Source organism: Chlorocebus sabaeus, chromosome 8 (assembly GCF_047675955.1).
Source record: "Chlorocebus sabaeus isolate Y175 chromosome 8, mChlSab1.0.hap1, whole genome shotgun sequence".
In the NCBI taxonomy this organism is placed as follows: domain Eukaryota; kingdom Metazoa; phylum Chordata; class Mammalia; order Primates; family Cercopithecidae; genus Chlorocebus; species Chlorocebus sabaeus.
In genome coordinates, this window is record NC_132911.1 from 2,788,072 (window position 1) to 2,802,423 (window position 14,352).

At 43.3% G+C, this 14,352-nt stretch overlaps 1 protein-coding gene across 1 annotated transcript in view; it reads left to right on the forward strand.

Moving 5' to 3' along the window:
* Positions 1–14,352, forward strand: part of MYOM2 (myomesin 2) — a 101,519-nt gene that overhangs the window by 64,005 nt on the left and 23,162 nt on the right. Inside the window, exons 22-28 of the mRNA XM_073017921.1 lie at positions 195–351; positions 444–550; positions 2,720–2,764; positions 3,335–3,471; positions 7,460–7,604; positions 7,715–7,774; positions 10,055–10,122. Coding sequence (XP_072874022.1) covers positions 195–351; positions 444–550; positions 2,720–2,764; positions 3,335–3,471; positions 7,460–7,604; positions 7,715–7,774; positions 10,055–10,122 — 719 coding nt within the window. The remainder of the gene's footprint in view (positions 1–194; positions 352–443; positions 551–2,719; positions 2,765–3,334; positions 3,472–7,459; positions 7,605–7,714; positions 7,775–10,054; positions 10,123–14,352) is intronic.

A 14,352-nucleotide genomic window follows, 5' to 3' on the forward strand; every position in this document is an offset into this window, starting at 1 on the left:
CTCACTATCATGAGGACAGCATGGAGGAAACCACCCCCATGATCCAATCACCTCACTCCCTTGACACTTGGGGATTACAATTCGAGATGAGATTTGGGTGTGGACACAGAGCCAAACCATATCACCCTCTCCCAAAAAAGAGTTGAAAGAACACCATGTCCCTGAGCCGCTCACCTCATGCTCTTCTTACACAGGCACCAAGGAAATCAGTGCTGGTGTCGACGAACAAGGCAACATCTACCTGGCCTTCGACTGCCAGGAAATGACAGACGCATCTCAGTTCACCTGGTGTAAATCCTACGAGGAGATTGCGGATGATGAGAGGTTTAAAATCGAAACCGTGGGGGATCAGTAAGTCAGGCCTGGAATTTGGATATTGGAAACTTTTAGAAGTTCCTGCCAACAGAAATGATCGACATTCACCGACTCTTCTTCCTTTTTAGCTCCAAGCTGTACTTAAAGAATCCGGATAAAGAGGATTTAGGGACTTACTCTGTGTCTGTAAGTGATACAGACGGAGTGTCCTCCAGTTTTGTTCTGGACCCAGAAGGTAATGTTTATATGGCAGAACCTTGCCTGTTTTGGTTTTATCACACTTTTAAAGATTGACGCCAACATAGAAAAGGCTTACTTGCTTAGAAAAAAGATGTATGTTTGCAGGAGGCTGGCGGTGGTGGCTATGTATATAAGGCAAAACTTACTTTAGAAATTAAACAAACTCTAAAGTTTATACTGTTTCCACCAAATAGTCTCTGGTCCTGATATATTGCTTGTACAGCCTTCAACTTGTACTTTTAAAGTTGAATCTTAGCCACATTTTAATAGTTTGGTATGCAGAGGGTAACATATTAGCTAAGAAATCCATGAAATTAATGAGACCTACGGATGGAAGAGTCTTCCCTTCCTTCCAACACTGAGACATCTGGATGATCAAAGAAAAAATTTTTTATGTGTATGAAATAATGTTTAACTGCCATAGTGAAAACCTGCTGTTCTCTTACAAATGGAAGACAGCAGAGAGAAGTGAGAAAAGTCTGTTTAGTAATCAAGGGGAAAAATAATAGTTTTCTTAGGTAGGTTCACAGATCTGAGTTCACCAGGCACACAGTCTCAGGCAGGCAGGGCTGATTTTTTAACTGTTTGGTATCACGTGTATTTGTGTGGCCGCTCATCTACCCCACTCGTAGGGCAGTGTCAGCCTTAGACATTTTAAAATGAAGGGGCAGTGATGCAGCGTGACCTTGTAGGGCTGGATGGTATCCTCAGATCTCTGGGTTTCTTTGGGTCTTTAAGGCATGAGTTTCCAAAAGTTTTCTATTAAAATGCTCTCCACAGATGGCATAAATGATCTCCAGGGTTGCCCTATGATTGACAAGCAGATCCTTTAGTTAGCAATCACTGTCCTGGCTGATATCATGCAGAGGCTGTGATCTGAGAACATCTGACCCAGGATGGGTGCTGTGGGCTGGGCAGGAGGATGGGCAGGGACCCATGGAGGGCGCAGCCAGAATCACACTCCCAGCTTCTCAAGTGTGCGGATCTGGCTCAATGTTGGTTAAATTCGGGAAAACTCATGCACATTTAACAAGACACAGCCGGACAAATGAGGAGGCCTCATTGTCTTGCCTTTCTGGGGTCCTCAGTTCACCGCTCACAGGCAGGGCGGGGAAGGACCCAAAATCGACTTGAGTGCTTTTAAAGCAGCCTCTGCTGGCCCCACCTCCAGGGTCAGTGCAGTTTTGTACCTTCACGACATCCTGAAGGAATTCCGAAAAGCTATGCATTCCTCCGCACCATTTCAAAATTTCCATCTTAAATATTTTAAATATTTGCAAAAGATAAAATTTCCACCTCTCTTATATCGTGTATAGACTTCAAATATATTTGAGGCGAAACTTTGCAGTTGAAGATTTAGCTCATTCCATGCATGGAAATTCCTACCAGAAGATTTAACTGGGAAAGCCTGTCCTCCCTGTCAAACCTGCTGCCAATGTGAATTTACTTTTGGTCAGAAAAATCTGACTCATTTTTCCATTTTGAAGAGACATGTTCTTGAAGGCCTTGGGGACCACCGTCTTGTTTCCAATTCTAATTTTAGGAAGGAAGGAGAAAAAAATGAAGTGGCTTAGAGCCTCAGATTTTCTTACCTTGCTCTTGGGACTTTCTCATGAATGCAGTGTATTTTGTTTATTTATTTATTTTTTTGCTTTATTTCTTCCTTCCTTCCTTTTTTTAAATTCATGGTAATACACTATGGTGATGAAATGAGTGGTATGTATACTTTTCTTTAATGAGATTGAAGACGGAAATCTTGAGAGGGGAAGGAAAGTCACAGGCCACAAGCATGTTCTCAGCCAGTCCAATCAATTTTAGGAAAGAGCTCACATTAAGTGCAAGCAACTGGAAAAGGCTCCCTTTAACCTTTTGTCTTCCAAGTCTTCCTATATTCCATATACCTGCCCCTGCCCCCAATTCCTTCATCCCCATGACTGTACCCTGCCTTGTCCTCAGCTGCCCCTGTACTAGGTGGGTTCTTAAAATGGTGAAGTTTTGGTAAAGCTATCCTCTATGTCCCTCAGACTTGTCGTTTAAATTCCTTTCGTGTCCTCCAATTAAATCCTGGGGGTTTCCAATCTTGCTTGTGTGTAGCCTTGCTGATGTCTACAAACCTCTCAATGTGCAGGTCCAAATCAATTGAAATACTTTTTCTTTGTTTCAGAGCTCGAACGTTTGATGGCATTGAGCAATGAAATAAAGAACCCCAGTAAGTAAGCCTCCAGCCCTGCACCTCTGCTTACAGCCGCTGGCTGGAGAGCCATGTTCATTAATGCATGAGCTCTTGGAGGAACAGCTTTGGGGAAAGGATGGCCTCATTTCCTGATCCCAGCTCACAGGATTGAAACCTATTGATTTAAAACAAATATTAGCTTATATTATAGCTTGTTGAAACTTGGCAAACTTGGCATACAGAGTGATTTGAATTTTGGGTTTAGTATAGCTGTTCCTAATCCAAGTGAAATCCAAGATTTCATTTCCTATCAAGTGAAATCTTCTATTATTGAATTGCATTAAATATAGAAATAATCCAGGCATCTTTACTCATCAAACACATCCGGAAAGCTAACTGAGAACTCACGTGGTATGAGGCTTTAGAGGCGACAACAGGCTAACTCAAGTTTTATGTTTTATTTTTGGCTTCCATAATCTAATACTCCAGGGTTTCACATTCTCAAAAAATTTAATAACTAGGATTGATATTTCCCTACAATTTGCAGCTATTCTTCCTCACAAGGATTCATGCATTATTGACTTGTGATTTCTTTTCTTCCTGTAGCAATTCCTCTGAAATCAGAATTAGCTTATGAGATTTTTGATAAGGGGCAGGTTCGCTTCTGGCTCCAGGCTGAGCACTTATCACCAGACGCCAGCTACCGATTTATTATTAACGACAGAGAAGTCTCTGACAGCGAGGTGAGTTCCTGTGTGAGTGATCTCTGGCTTTGCAGGGAGCCCGCCTTTGTTGTGGTAGGTCAGTTACTGAGTGTCAACACTCTGTCTGTTTCCATCCCTTTTTGAGCCTTAAAGGTTGGGGCGTGGAAGGTTGACAAGATGAATGGAGATGGTTGATTCTTACAATGTTCAAAGGTTTGGTCTGGGTGACAGGAGACATCAGGAGTCTTTAAAATCTGAGCCCGTTGGAATTAAAAATGATGTTGAGCTTGTTTTTGTGAAAAAGGTTCAGGTCAGGTGGGGAAAATATCCTTGATGAATCAGTCCACTTATTCTTGATAATGGTTTTGAAGAATTATCAAGAAAAACTGGCTGAGCCATTTCTTAAAATAATCTCCCTCCCTCAAAAACAGTCTGAGGTCATGCCTTCTCATCCATTTCTGTCTCTTTCTATCATTTTAGATGTACCAATTTCCTGTGCCAGTTTTCTGTTTATTAGAAAAAGTCTCAGTGATCTGACACGGTATACATTGTGTGATCTACATCTCTGATATAATATTGGAATTTTTAATTGTGAAGGTGATTTTTGTGTTTATGGTAAATCAAAACCTGAGGTAGGAGTGGAGCAGACTTTATTCATGTAAACCCTGAAAGTCAGATTCAATGAAGCAACAATTGCAGCATCCCTGGGAGCTGTTGGGAGCCTGGGCGGTCCTCTTGCTTTCCCAGTGGATGGCAGCACCTATCCTGTACGTGAATATCCGCTTGGCCAACGCACCAGCAGGGACAGAACAGTCAGATGTGAAGCTGCCCTTACAGAGACTGTCATGGGTCAAAGAAATACACCTTCAAGGAGAGGAGGACAGAGAAGAAAGATAGAACCCAGGTTCTATTAAAACAGTGCAGTAGACACTCTCAGAATTCAGAGAAGGCAGAGAGTTGAAGAGGCTGAGGTAGTCAGGAAGGATTTCAAGGGTAGAGGGTTATTGAAATGGGTGTCAAGGAGGTAGAAATCGGGGCTTGAGGGGTGGGGGTTGGGGATGGGAGGGAGAGAATGAGACATTCCAAGCCGCTCAAGTGCACAGAGAGCCAGTAATGATCAGGGAATAGGGACACAGGGAAGTGGAGGGGTGGGCTCAATGGAGGGGGCTGTTTGCCGAGTGATCTTAGGACATATTATTGGGAATGGAATGGGTGAGAAGATACAGGCTTTGAATGTCAGGCAGAAGAACTTAGAAACAATGCTGAAGAAAATGAACAGAGAGAGAAACTGAACCAAGTGGCTAGTTGGCTAATATTCCTCTTCTAAAGCCTCTCTGGTGGCTCAATGTCAGACATTGTATCATCCAGGTGGAGTACAATGCAGTCCACTAGCAGCCATAAAACCTTTCAGTATCTTAGCGCATCCCAAAAGCTGAGCGAGCAGAGGCGTGGGGAAGGTGAGCTGGGAGCAGGCGATGGCCTTGGGAGGCTTCTACCCCAGATGCTGCCTGGGCTGGGGCTTCTGTGCCCAAGGCATAGCTGCACCAGGGCAGGGAGGTCAAAGAGGGTGGTGCAGGGGGTTAGCTGTTGAAGGAAGGGAGGTGACAGGTGCAGCCAGGGATGGAGGAAGGACTGGCTGGGACAGGTTTGTAGTTTCAGCCAATGACTGATCAGGAGGGGAAGGTCTCAGCTGATCAAGAAGGCTTCCTGGGTCTGCACTGGGAAGGACGCTCTGGTCCTGACCACATCTGTGGGCTCTCACTTAGAAGGATAATTATCTTCTAAAATTGCTCAGTGTCACTCAGTAGTGTCAGAGACCACAGCCACCTCAACACCACGGATGGCAGGATGAGTTAAGCCCCCTCCAGCTGACGTTCTCATCAGGACCTCGACGGACGGGTGTTTGGTGTTTCTCACTGCCAGGCATGATGCTAGGCACGGCGTGAGGCTACAGGGATGAGTAAGGCCGTGCCTGCTCTCAGGGGCTCATTGTCTAGTGAGACAGACGGCAGGAGGATAGGTAGGCCGGGGAGGGTGCTCCCGAGGGCAGGGTGCTGCTGGGGGAGTGGAGGCATGGCTGTGGACCCCAGAAAACACCAAGCCTCACCCCAGGACATCAGGGAAGTCTCCCTTGGAGCCAGTCACAAGGGCTGCATTCAGGTGAGGTGGCCACGGCAAGGATGGGCAGAAGCTGCTGCATGGTTGCAGAGAGGCCTGTGAGCTCAGAACTGTGGGGCATGGCCCTCGGGGAACTCCAAGGCATGAAATATATCCCTACATTCATCCCCAAAGCAGCAGAGAGGCAGGTAGTCCAGGCTTCTGTGGACTGTTCCTGTCATACAGTAAAACCTAGAAATCATGAAGCGATGCAGTTTAATGTTCTCAGAGCAACCAACAGCCTCCCCTCCCAATCTTTCTCCCATCTTAGCAATAAGACAGCTGCACTGCAGGCAGGAAGGGGGAATTGTGTGGGCAAATGTTTGTAGTGTGGTTGTATGCACTATATATGGCAAAATTTCCTTTTTCCCCCTTTTTCTGAGACAGAGTCTCACTGTGTTGCCCAGGCTGGAATGCAGTGGTGTGATCTCGGCTCACTGCAACCTCTGCCTCCCGAGTTCAAGTGATTCTCATGCCTCAGCCTTCTGAGTAGCTGGGATTACAAGCATGCGCCACCATGCCTGGCTAATTCTTGTATTTTTAGTAGAGATGGGGTTTCACCATGTTGGCCAGGCTGGTCTGGAACTCCTGACCTCAGGTGATCTGCCCGCCTTGGCCTCCCAAAGTGCTGGGATTACAGGTGTGAGCCACTGCACCCAGCCCAACAAAATTTCTTTTTATTTTTTTGAGACAGGGTCTTTCTCTGTCGCCCAAATGATCCTCCTGCCCCAGCCTCCTCTGTAGCTGGGACCACAGAGATGTGACAAATTTATATACTGTTACAAAGGAAAACTTGTTTTCAGAATTACAAAGAAGAGATGGTTGAATATATTAAGAACATATATTGGCAAAGACCAATATCATATGAAATTGGTTTGAAACAGTTCTAAAATTTACACAGACTGATTGATGTTTTGAAAGATTCCATTAGAATTAGTTATTTAAGTGAAAAAGTGAAATTTAACTACTAATATTAATTTATAATAATTTTAATAATTATCAAGCACAAAAAGGTAAAAATATCAAACCCCCAAATAAGGAAACCAGCAAAAAATAAATAAATAAATAAATAAATATAAAAAAATAAAAATAAAAAATAAAAAAGAGAAATAAAGAGAAATAAACATTAATAAAGGTAGGGAAAATGGTTTTAGTGAAGTTAAAAATTTAATAAACATCACAAAATCAGAGGGAAAAAAAAGATCAAATTCGTTTGATGCATCTGTGTGTTAGAGAAACACTTGTTCTTCGACTTGTAGGATTACCTAAATAAAATGTGTTCATATGTATCTGTGCATGTACTGTAGAATAAAATGAAACATTTAAAAAATAAAAGAAATCAAAAGTGATTTAAAAAGTCAACACCTGTTGGAGGTCCATTTATCCTTTCCTCACCTGAAACCCCTGCATCCTGATGGACAGCAGCAGGTTGGGGCTTGTGGGTGCTGTGTCTCAGGAACTGAAGCTGACAGTGGCTGTGGACATTGCCTGTTGCCGCTATCCATGTGGGATTTTGTCATCAGCTGGCGATCGTTATAATTTATATCAATTGCATATCATTTTTTTTTCTCCTGTGAATTTTATCTGCTTTACGTTAGTAACTCATTCTTGGGTAGGTGTGGAGTCTGCCTAGAAGGTACCTGGTTTGGACCCTCAGATCTCCTCACACAGCCAGGCTTTGTGAGTGACAGCTCATACCCACAAGTTTGATCCTTGTTCACCTGGAGGTTTCCTTGATAAAATTTCATTTTGGTTTCTTCCTGTCATAATCCCTTAAGATCTCATGGCTGATGCAATTGTTAAATGCTGAGAGGGAAAACTAGGAGAGATTTCCTTGTATAATTTTCCATTTCCCTTGTTTTGCTTGCAGATACACAGAATTAAATGTGACAAAGCTACTGGTATTATTGAGATGGTGATGGATCGATTTACTATTGAAAATGAGGGGACCTACACTGTGCAGATTCATGACGGAAAAGCCAAAAGTCAGTCTTCTCTAGTCCTTATTGGAGATGGTATGCTATATCAAATATTTCCATATGTCCATAAAAGATAATTCAAATGAAATTCTTTTGGAGAGAACCAAATATGTTTCATAAAATTTTTTTTTAAATATTGAATTTAGCATTCAGGACTGTGCTGGAAGAGGCTGAGTTTCAAAGGAAAGAATTTCTCAGGAAACAAGGTGAGTCACTGACCCGCTCCCCTGCCCCTAGCATAAAGCAAAGACTTACGACTGGAGTATTTGTCAGAAGCAGATCCTACGTGATCCCAAGCGACCCTAAAGGCTGTTCTAAATGATTAAAGGTTAGGCTAGGCCAGGCCTGGTGGCTCACGCTCGTAATGCCAGTACTTTTGGGAGGCTGAGGTGGGAGGATCACCAGAGCCTGGGAGTTCAAAATCAGCCTGAGCAACACAGGCAGAACCTGTCTTAAAAAAAAAAAAAAAAAAAAAAAAAAATCAAAAGAAGCTGGGCATGTTGGCGCATGCCTGTAGTCCTAGCTTGATCCCAAGGTTGAAGCTGGAGTGAGCTATGATCACGCCACTGCACTTCAGCCTGGGCAACAGGTGAGACCCTGTCTCAAAAAAAGAGAGAGAAAAAAAAGAAAAGTTAGACCATTGCCATTTCTTAGCACTAGAAATGTGTATACTTTTCTGTTCTTTGTCCTTTACATGTATTTTGCCTGCATTTTAAAAAATGTTTCTACCTTTAAAAGCCCCAGACTCGTCTGTTTAATGTTCACATTTCCTGTTACTATCTTAAGTCAAAGAAACCATCAGTCTAACCAGGATCTGTGACTGACTTGTTGACTAACTACTCTCTTCTATACGCTGCTGGGAGGTGGTTCTTCCGATACACTTAGTTTTTTTAGGCGCCCCTTTGCATAAAACACTTTAATAGCCCCATAAAGCATGCATCAGATAAATGCAGGCTTTCCACAATCTGCACCCACCGCTTAACCAGATCTTATTTCCCACCATGGGGACAACTTCCTGGATGGGCCAGACTGATTTCTTCACCTTGCCCCTTCCTGGGCGTCCATGCCTGTCTCTGTGGTCTTGTCTCTCTTGAGGTCTTTCCAATCCCAAGTCCAAAGGGAGTCTTCCCATCTCCCTGTGGCCTCCCCCTGTGGCCTTCCCTGACTGCAGGGGCCCCGGCTGTTCCTTTCGCGGGCTCTGAGCCTTTGTGAGGGGCTGGATGTTACCCTGCACTCAGAGGACAGGCCGGCTCTTCCGTTGTTTGTCGAATTCCTAATATTTCTTATGGGGCTGAGCATCTCGTAGATGCGTGGGGCTTACCAACTGCATGGGAAAGGAACCCACTTTATAGCCATGAGTGATGAGGAAAGCATGCCTATAGCTTTAATGTCCAGACAGAGTCCAGCAATTTTAATGAAAAAGAATATAGAATGGGGGTGGAGGAGGCAGGGGCATCATTCGGCTTTGAAATGTAGAGAAGGCAGTAGAGGCTATTCCTATCACCAGGAAATTGTTCATTCTACTTAAAATTGTGGGAGCTTTTAAATTTTCTGACGACAAACAATATATTTTAACTAGATGGCTTTTACAAATACATGTTAACTAGATACAAAGGAAAATGAACACATTTTAGATTCTCAAACATACCCCATGGGTTTATTCGAATAATATTTTAATATATGGGATTTCTGTACTTGTTGAGAAAAATTAGAATATGAAGTATGAAACATAAAATCAAAACATTCATTTTTATTATTTTTCATTGTTTTTATTTCTAATCGTCACAAATATTTTATTTTACTTATTTCTACATTATGAACATTTTTTGGCCAACTTTGTAGGATGTATTCATGTATATGAAAGAAGTCAACACATACTTTCCAAATCTGCTTTGTATTTTTGCATTGAATGGCAAAAGGGTATTAGTGTATGACTTATTCCTACATGTATTTTAAATAAAAATGATTAACATTTTTTAAAAAACATACATAAACCCATCTTTGATTTTGAATGCTATCTAAAGAAAATGTGTTTTACACAACTGCTAGGTCAAACTGTTATTTCTTCATCTCATGTCTATGCTCTTATTTAAAGATATTATTTACCGTGTTGTCGAATGTTCGGTTAGACATATACTTTGGGAAACAAAATATAATTATTTCAATAGTCTCCTTTCTAAAGAGCAATAGATATGAGATGACAGTAAGGAGGAGCCATCAGATGGAGTGCTCCTACCAGGAAGCACAGATTCCAGTGGAGAATCAGTGTTAACACGTGTCGACATCCCAGGCCTGAAAACTATCTCAGTTTCATTCTGCACAGCTATTGTCTTCTGCCAAAAATGCATTACATAAATATATATAATATGTTTTCGTATTATATATACACACCATGCATATATGTGTAGGTATATATATAATAGCTATATATTTATTTGTTTACTTTTTCCTTTTTAAAAAGTTGTTTTTCCTTTTTTCCTCCTTAGGCCCTCATTTTGCTGAGTACTTGCACTGGGACGTCACAGAAGAATGTGAAGTTCGACTTGTTTGCAAGGTGAGAAACCCGGTTCTAACGGGGAAACGATAAGTCTCGTTCTGGTTACTATCAGAGGGGCCTTTCAGGGAGCAGCTGTGGCCAAATCTGTGATGCTGGTGATGAAACGTGTGGTGTCTGTGTAACTGCGGATGGGCAGAGTGGCTTTTGGGTTCTGTGGAGTTTTTATTACTTGGACTTTAGTGCTTGTCTTTTCTTCTTCATGAAAAGATTACAGTGTTATGGGATGCAATGGAAGGTTGAATTACAAAAATTTTACTTAAACTATTATTGAGTTTATGAGAAAGCATGCCCTGCTGAAATACACTGGAGGTGCTGCTCATATGAGTTCATCAGGAAAGAAAAGGCATGCTTTGGAGACAAGATGCTTTTTTCAGTTTCATTTGACAATGTAGTAATGAAATGTTTTATTGCTAAACATAAAAATCTGTTTTTTAAGCAGCAAACCTTCAATTTAATAACCACCTACTATTTGACTGTCTCAGGATGGGGGGATGGGGGAAAAAGATCAATAATGCATTATTTTTACCCCCAAACTAGTTTCTTATTGTCTACTGGATAAGAGAGAAAAGTAAACAGATAGTTTCAATAAAGAGATGATTCCTGAGCTGCGTGTGCCAAGGGGACTAAGAATTATGTAGGCCAATGAGTGGGAAAAGATGGTTCCAGGAAGATCCAGCAGCAGGGAGGGACAGAGAAGCAGGGAGGGACAGAGAAGCAGGGAGATCCAGCAGCAGGGAGGGACAGAGAAGCAGGGAGGGACAGAGAAGCAGGGAGGGACAGAGAAGCAGGGAGGGACAGAGAAGCTGAACTGTGCACTTAAAAATAAAAACAATAAAAAATCCAAGGCTGATGGGCAAGTGGGGCATTCTCCTGCAGGACCCAGAGGCTGGCCACGGTCTGAGAGGGTGCAGAGCACCTGAGGGCTGTTAGTGCAGTGACATGGGCTGCTTGTTGACAAGGCAGGCTGGAGGTGGCAGGGCTGGAGGGCGATGCTTCAGCAGGCTGCTGAGAAAGGGTAACTCCAGCAGGGCAGTTTCATATCCACAGAGAGAAGGAGATTTAGGATAAACATCCAGCAGTTAAAACCAGCAGGAGTTGGCAAGTAGGTGGGTGTGGGTGAGAGGGAAGGACTGAGTGGGTGTGATATTACTTGAGATCAGCACTATATGGGGAGGGCCAAGTTTTAGGGTTTTGAGAATACATTCAATTTCACAAAGATTTAGTTATATCCGTGGAATGGGCAATAAGGCATAACCAGCTCACAATGGGACACGTAAACCTGGCAGCAATGGGAAAGTCAACTGGAGCACATGGAGTCATGAGATATAGGGTGTGGATTCATGAGGTATCGGGAATGCTTGGCTGCGGACATGACGCAAGTGGGTCAAGCTGCCAAAGGACAGCCTTTAGAGACAGGAACATCACAAACAATTGGGGCAATCTGGAAAATTCAGACTGTCAGAGGAGAAGAGGAGAGCAGCTCTGGGATTATTGAGCAGAAACCGTCAGAGAGTTCAGAGGGAAAGCAAATGACTTGGTGCCGCTGGCAGGGAGGGACTTCGGAGTGAAGCGCTGCATGGCCGGGTGAAGATGGGCAGCTGGAGGAAGTGTTGCATGGCTGGGTGAGGAGGGGTGGCTGGAGGCAGCACGGGCTGGGTGCTGTTGGCAAGGCGGGGTCTCTACGTGGTGGGTTGAGGAGATGAGAGACAAGGGAGGATGTGAGCAGGAGCCCGCTGCCCTCTGAGGTGCTCAGCGGGCTGTGAGGGAGAGAGAGGGGAGTCAGGGCAGCTTTGTCTTTCTCTCTTTCTGGATGGGGACACTCAATCCTATTTATAGGCAGAGGGGTCAGTAGAAGAGGAGTCACAGGTGAAGGAAAGGGAGGGCATGGGGACACAGGAGGGGCAGTGCTGGCCTGGAGGGAGATGAGACCAGGAGGTCAGCGCAGCCATGCAGGGGGCTGCTTGGCCCCCAGGGCAGCTCCCCGTGAAGGACAATGAGGGGGCGTGGGTGATGCCAAAAACCAGGGCAGAGCAAGCAGCAGATCCACCAGTGTAGCCAGTTGATTTCACGCTCTTTCCAGTGAAAGGCTGGAGGGTGTTGAAGATGAGGAAGGTGGCCCATGGTGGGGTGGGTGGCAGGAGTGGGCTGTGATTGCCACTGAAGGAGGCATGACAGGAGCTCCTTATTAAGAATGGAAATCACTGTTGAGTGAACCAATGTGGAGACAGTTCGTAGTGGCCCAAATAGGGGTGTTGGGGTTGATGTTTCCAGATGTGGCTGGTGACCCTGGTGTGAGTCAGGGGATAGATCCATGATTGGGGTCTTGCTGGATGGATGTTGCAAGAAGGGAAGATGGAATAGGAACTTTGGGTCTTGCTTAACTGTAGTTAGTTGGTCAACCAGCTGTCTAAGTTGAGCAGGAAAGTGAGGCCAAGCAGGACAAATGGAGAGGAGGCAGGGCTAAGCCTTGGTGATCTCCGCTGGGCCACCTCGGTGGGGACACTGGGGTGCAAACTCGTTGATTCATGTAAGCGTTAGATGGGGACCTGCCATGAAGAGGTCTGCAGTGCACTCGGGAGTGGACCTGGGCACAGGGATTTGCAGGAGGGTGGGCACGGGGGTTTGGAACTAGGTGGGTGTTGAACACACCCTAGATAGGTACAGGTTGCTCGTAGAAATTTGTGTGATGAAACGAACCTTTCTTACTATTTTGATCATCCTCAGTATTGGTAATTAATTTGCAATTTGATTTCCTGTATATATATGTGTGTGTGTGTGTGTGTATGTGTGTGTGTGTGATAACTAGAGCTAAGGCTTTAATATCAAACACACTCAAGGTTGTGGTAAATTTATTAAATACTTAGATTTTTGGTAGTGAATTTCTTGCGCTAGTATGTTTAAAAGGAAGATTCAGAAATGAAAACATTGATAAAAGAAGAGAAGAAGGTTACTTGCAAGGAAGCTGCAAGGGAGGTGGTCTTTAGAAGTCTTGCTCAACAAATGAAAAGCATAATGGATACTTAAAGGGAAGATACCCACCAGGTGACTGATGATAGCCTGTGTACGTAGTCCGTTTATGCTGGAAAAACAACTTTCTCCAATTATTTACCCTACGCAGAAAGGTATGTTTCCTCAAAATTGTAGACATCAGCACTGCAAAAATCAGTTCCTTAGGGAGTCAGCAACTCAAAGCCCAGAGCAAGTCAGAGTGACTCGGTTATGGCGTCAGTTTATTCTTTTTTGTTGTTGTTGTTGTTCTGAACATGCCATAAAATGTGTGTGTGCACTCCCAAGGCCAGTGGCGAGACCCCCGAGTTCTGCTTTACATGGACTCTGATATCATCTTAGTGGGATAGAACCGTCTATAAATATTTAAAAGTATTTTAGGTTCCCTGACTAAAGTAATTCATAAATCTTTAAACACAGATATTGGGAAAACTAATATTACTTGAGATTTGAGGGTTTTTTTGTGCAATTTAATACATTTGATTTACATACTTGTGTCCCTGTCAAGCCTGTGATTCTGTGCACCATTTTGTCTACTGGTTTTTCATTTAATAATGTGGTGCAGATGGTTATTTTAAAAATTATTTACATGAAAAAAGTACATGGAGAAAAATTTATACAGGGATACATTCACATTATAACTTCAGAGAAAACCATTTTTAAAAGTTTAAGACACAGAGAAACCACAATCATAAACATAAGAAAATCTGTTAAACATCTGTTGCACAGCAGAAGTGGAGAATTAGCACTGACTCTTAGGAAGTGTGAGTCAGGAATGGGCCATATGTAGCCTAAGAAGTGATGTTATCATCTTTCCTAGACATTCATGTACAGTTTAGGTGCCCATATTTTAAAGAGTTTATGGTACAGAGTTGTTGAGGGAGTGCGGGGAAGAAACAAATGAGTTGTTTTGGGGAATTACAACTGCCTCCCCCACTTATAGGACAAATAGATTGATTACAGATTTTTTTTTTAGAAAACAGAAATTGAAGGTCATTGGAAAGGCATTTATTGGAAGGGACCAGCAATGTAAAATTGGAAAGGACCAGCAATGTAAAATTTCTTTGAAGAAGAGAGGAAGGGAAAACAGTATTGATTTAGGAGACAGTAAGCAATTAGCCTGGCATTGAAAAGAGACACCAAAGAAAATCTTGAAATGTTAAAGGGGATCGTGTGCTAGAGTCGTGCAGCCTCAGCCTCAGTCCATTCTAAGATTTGTTA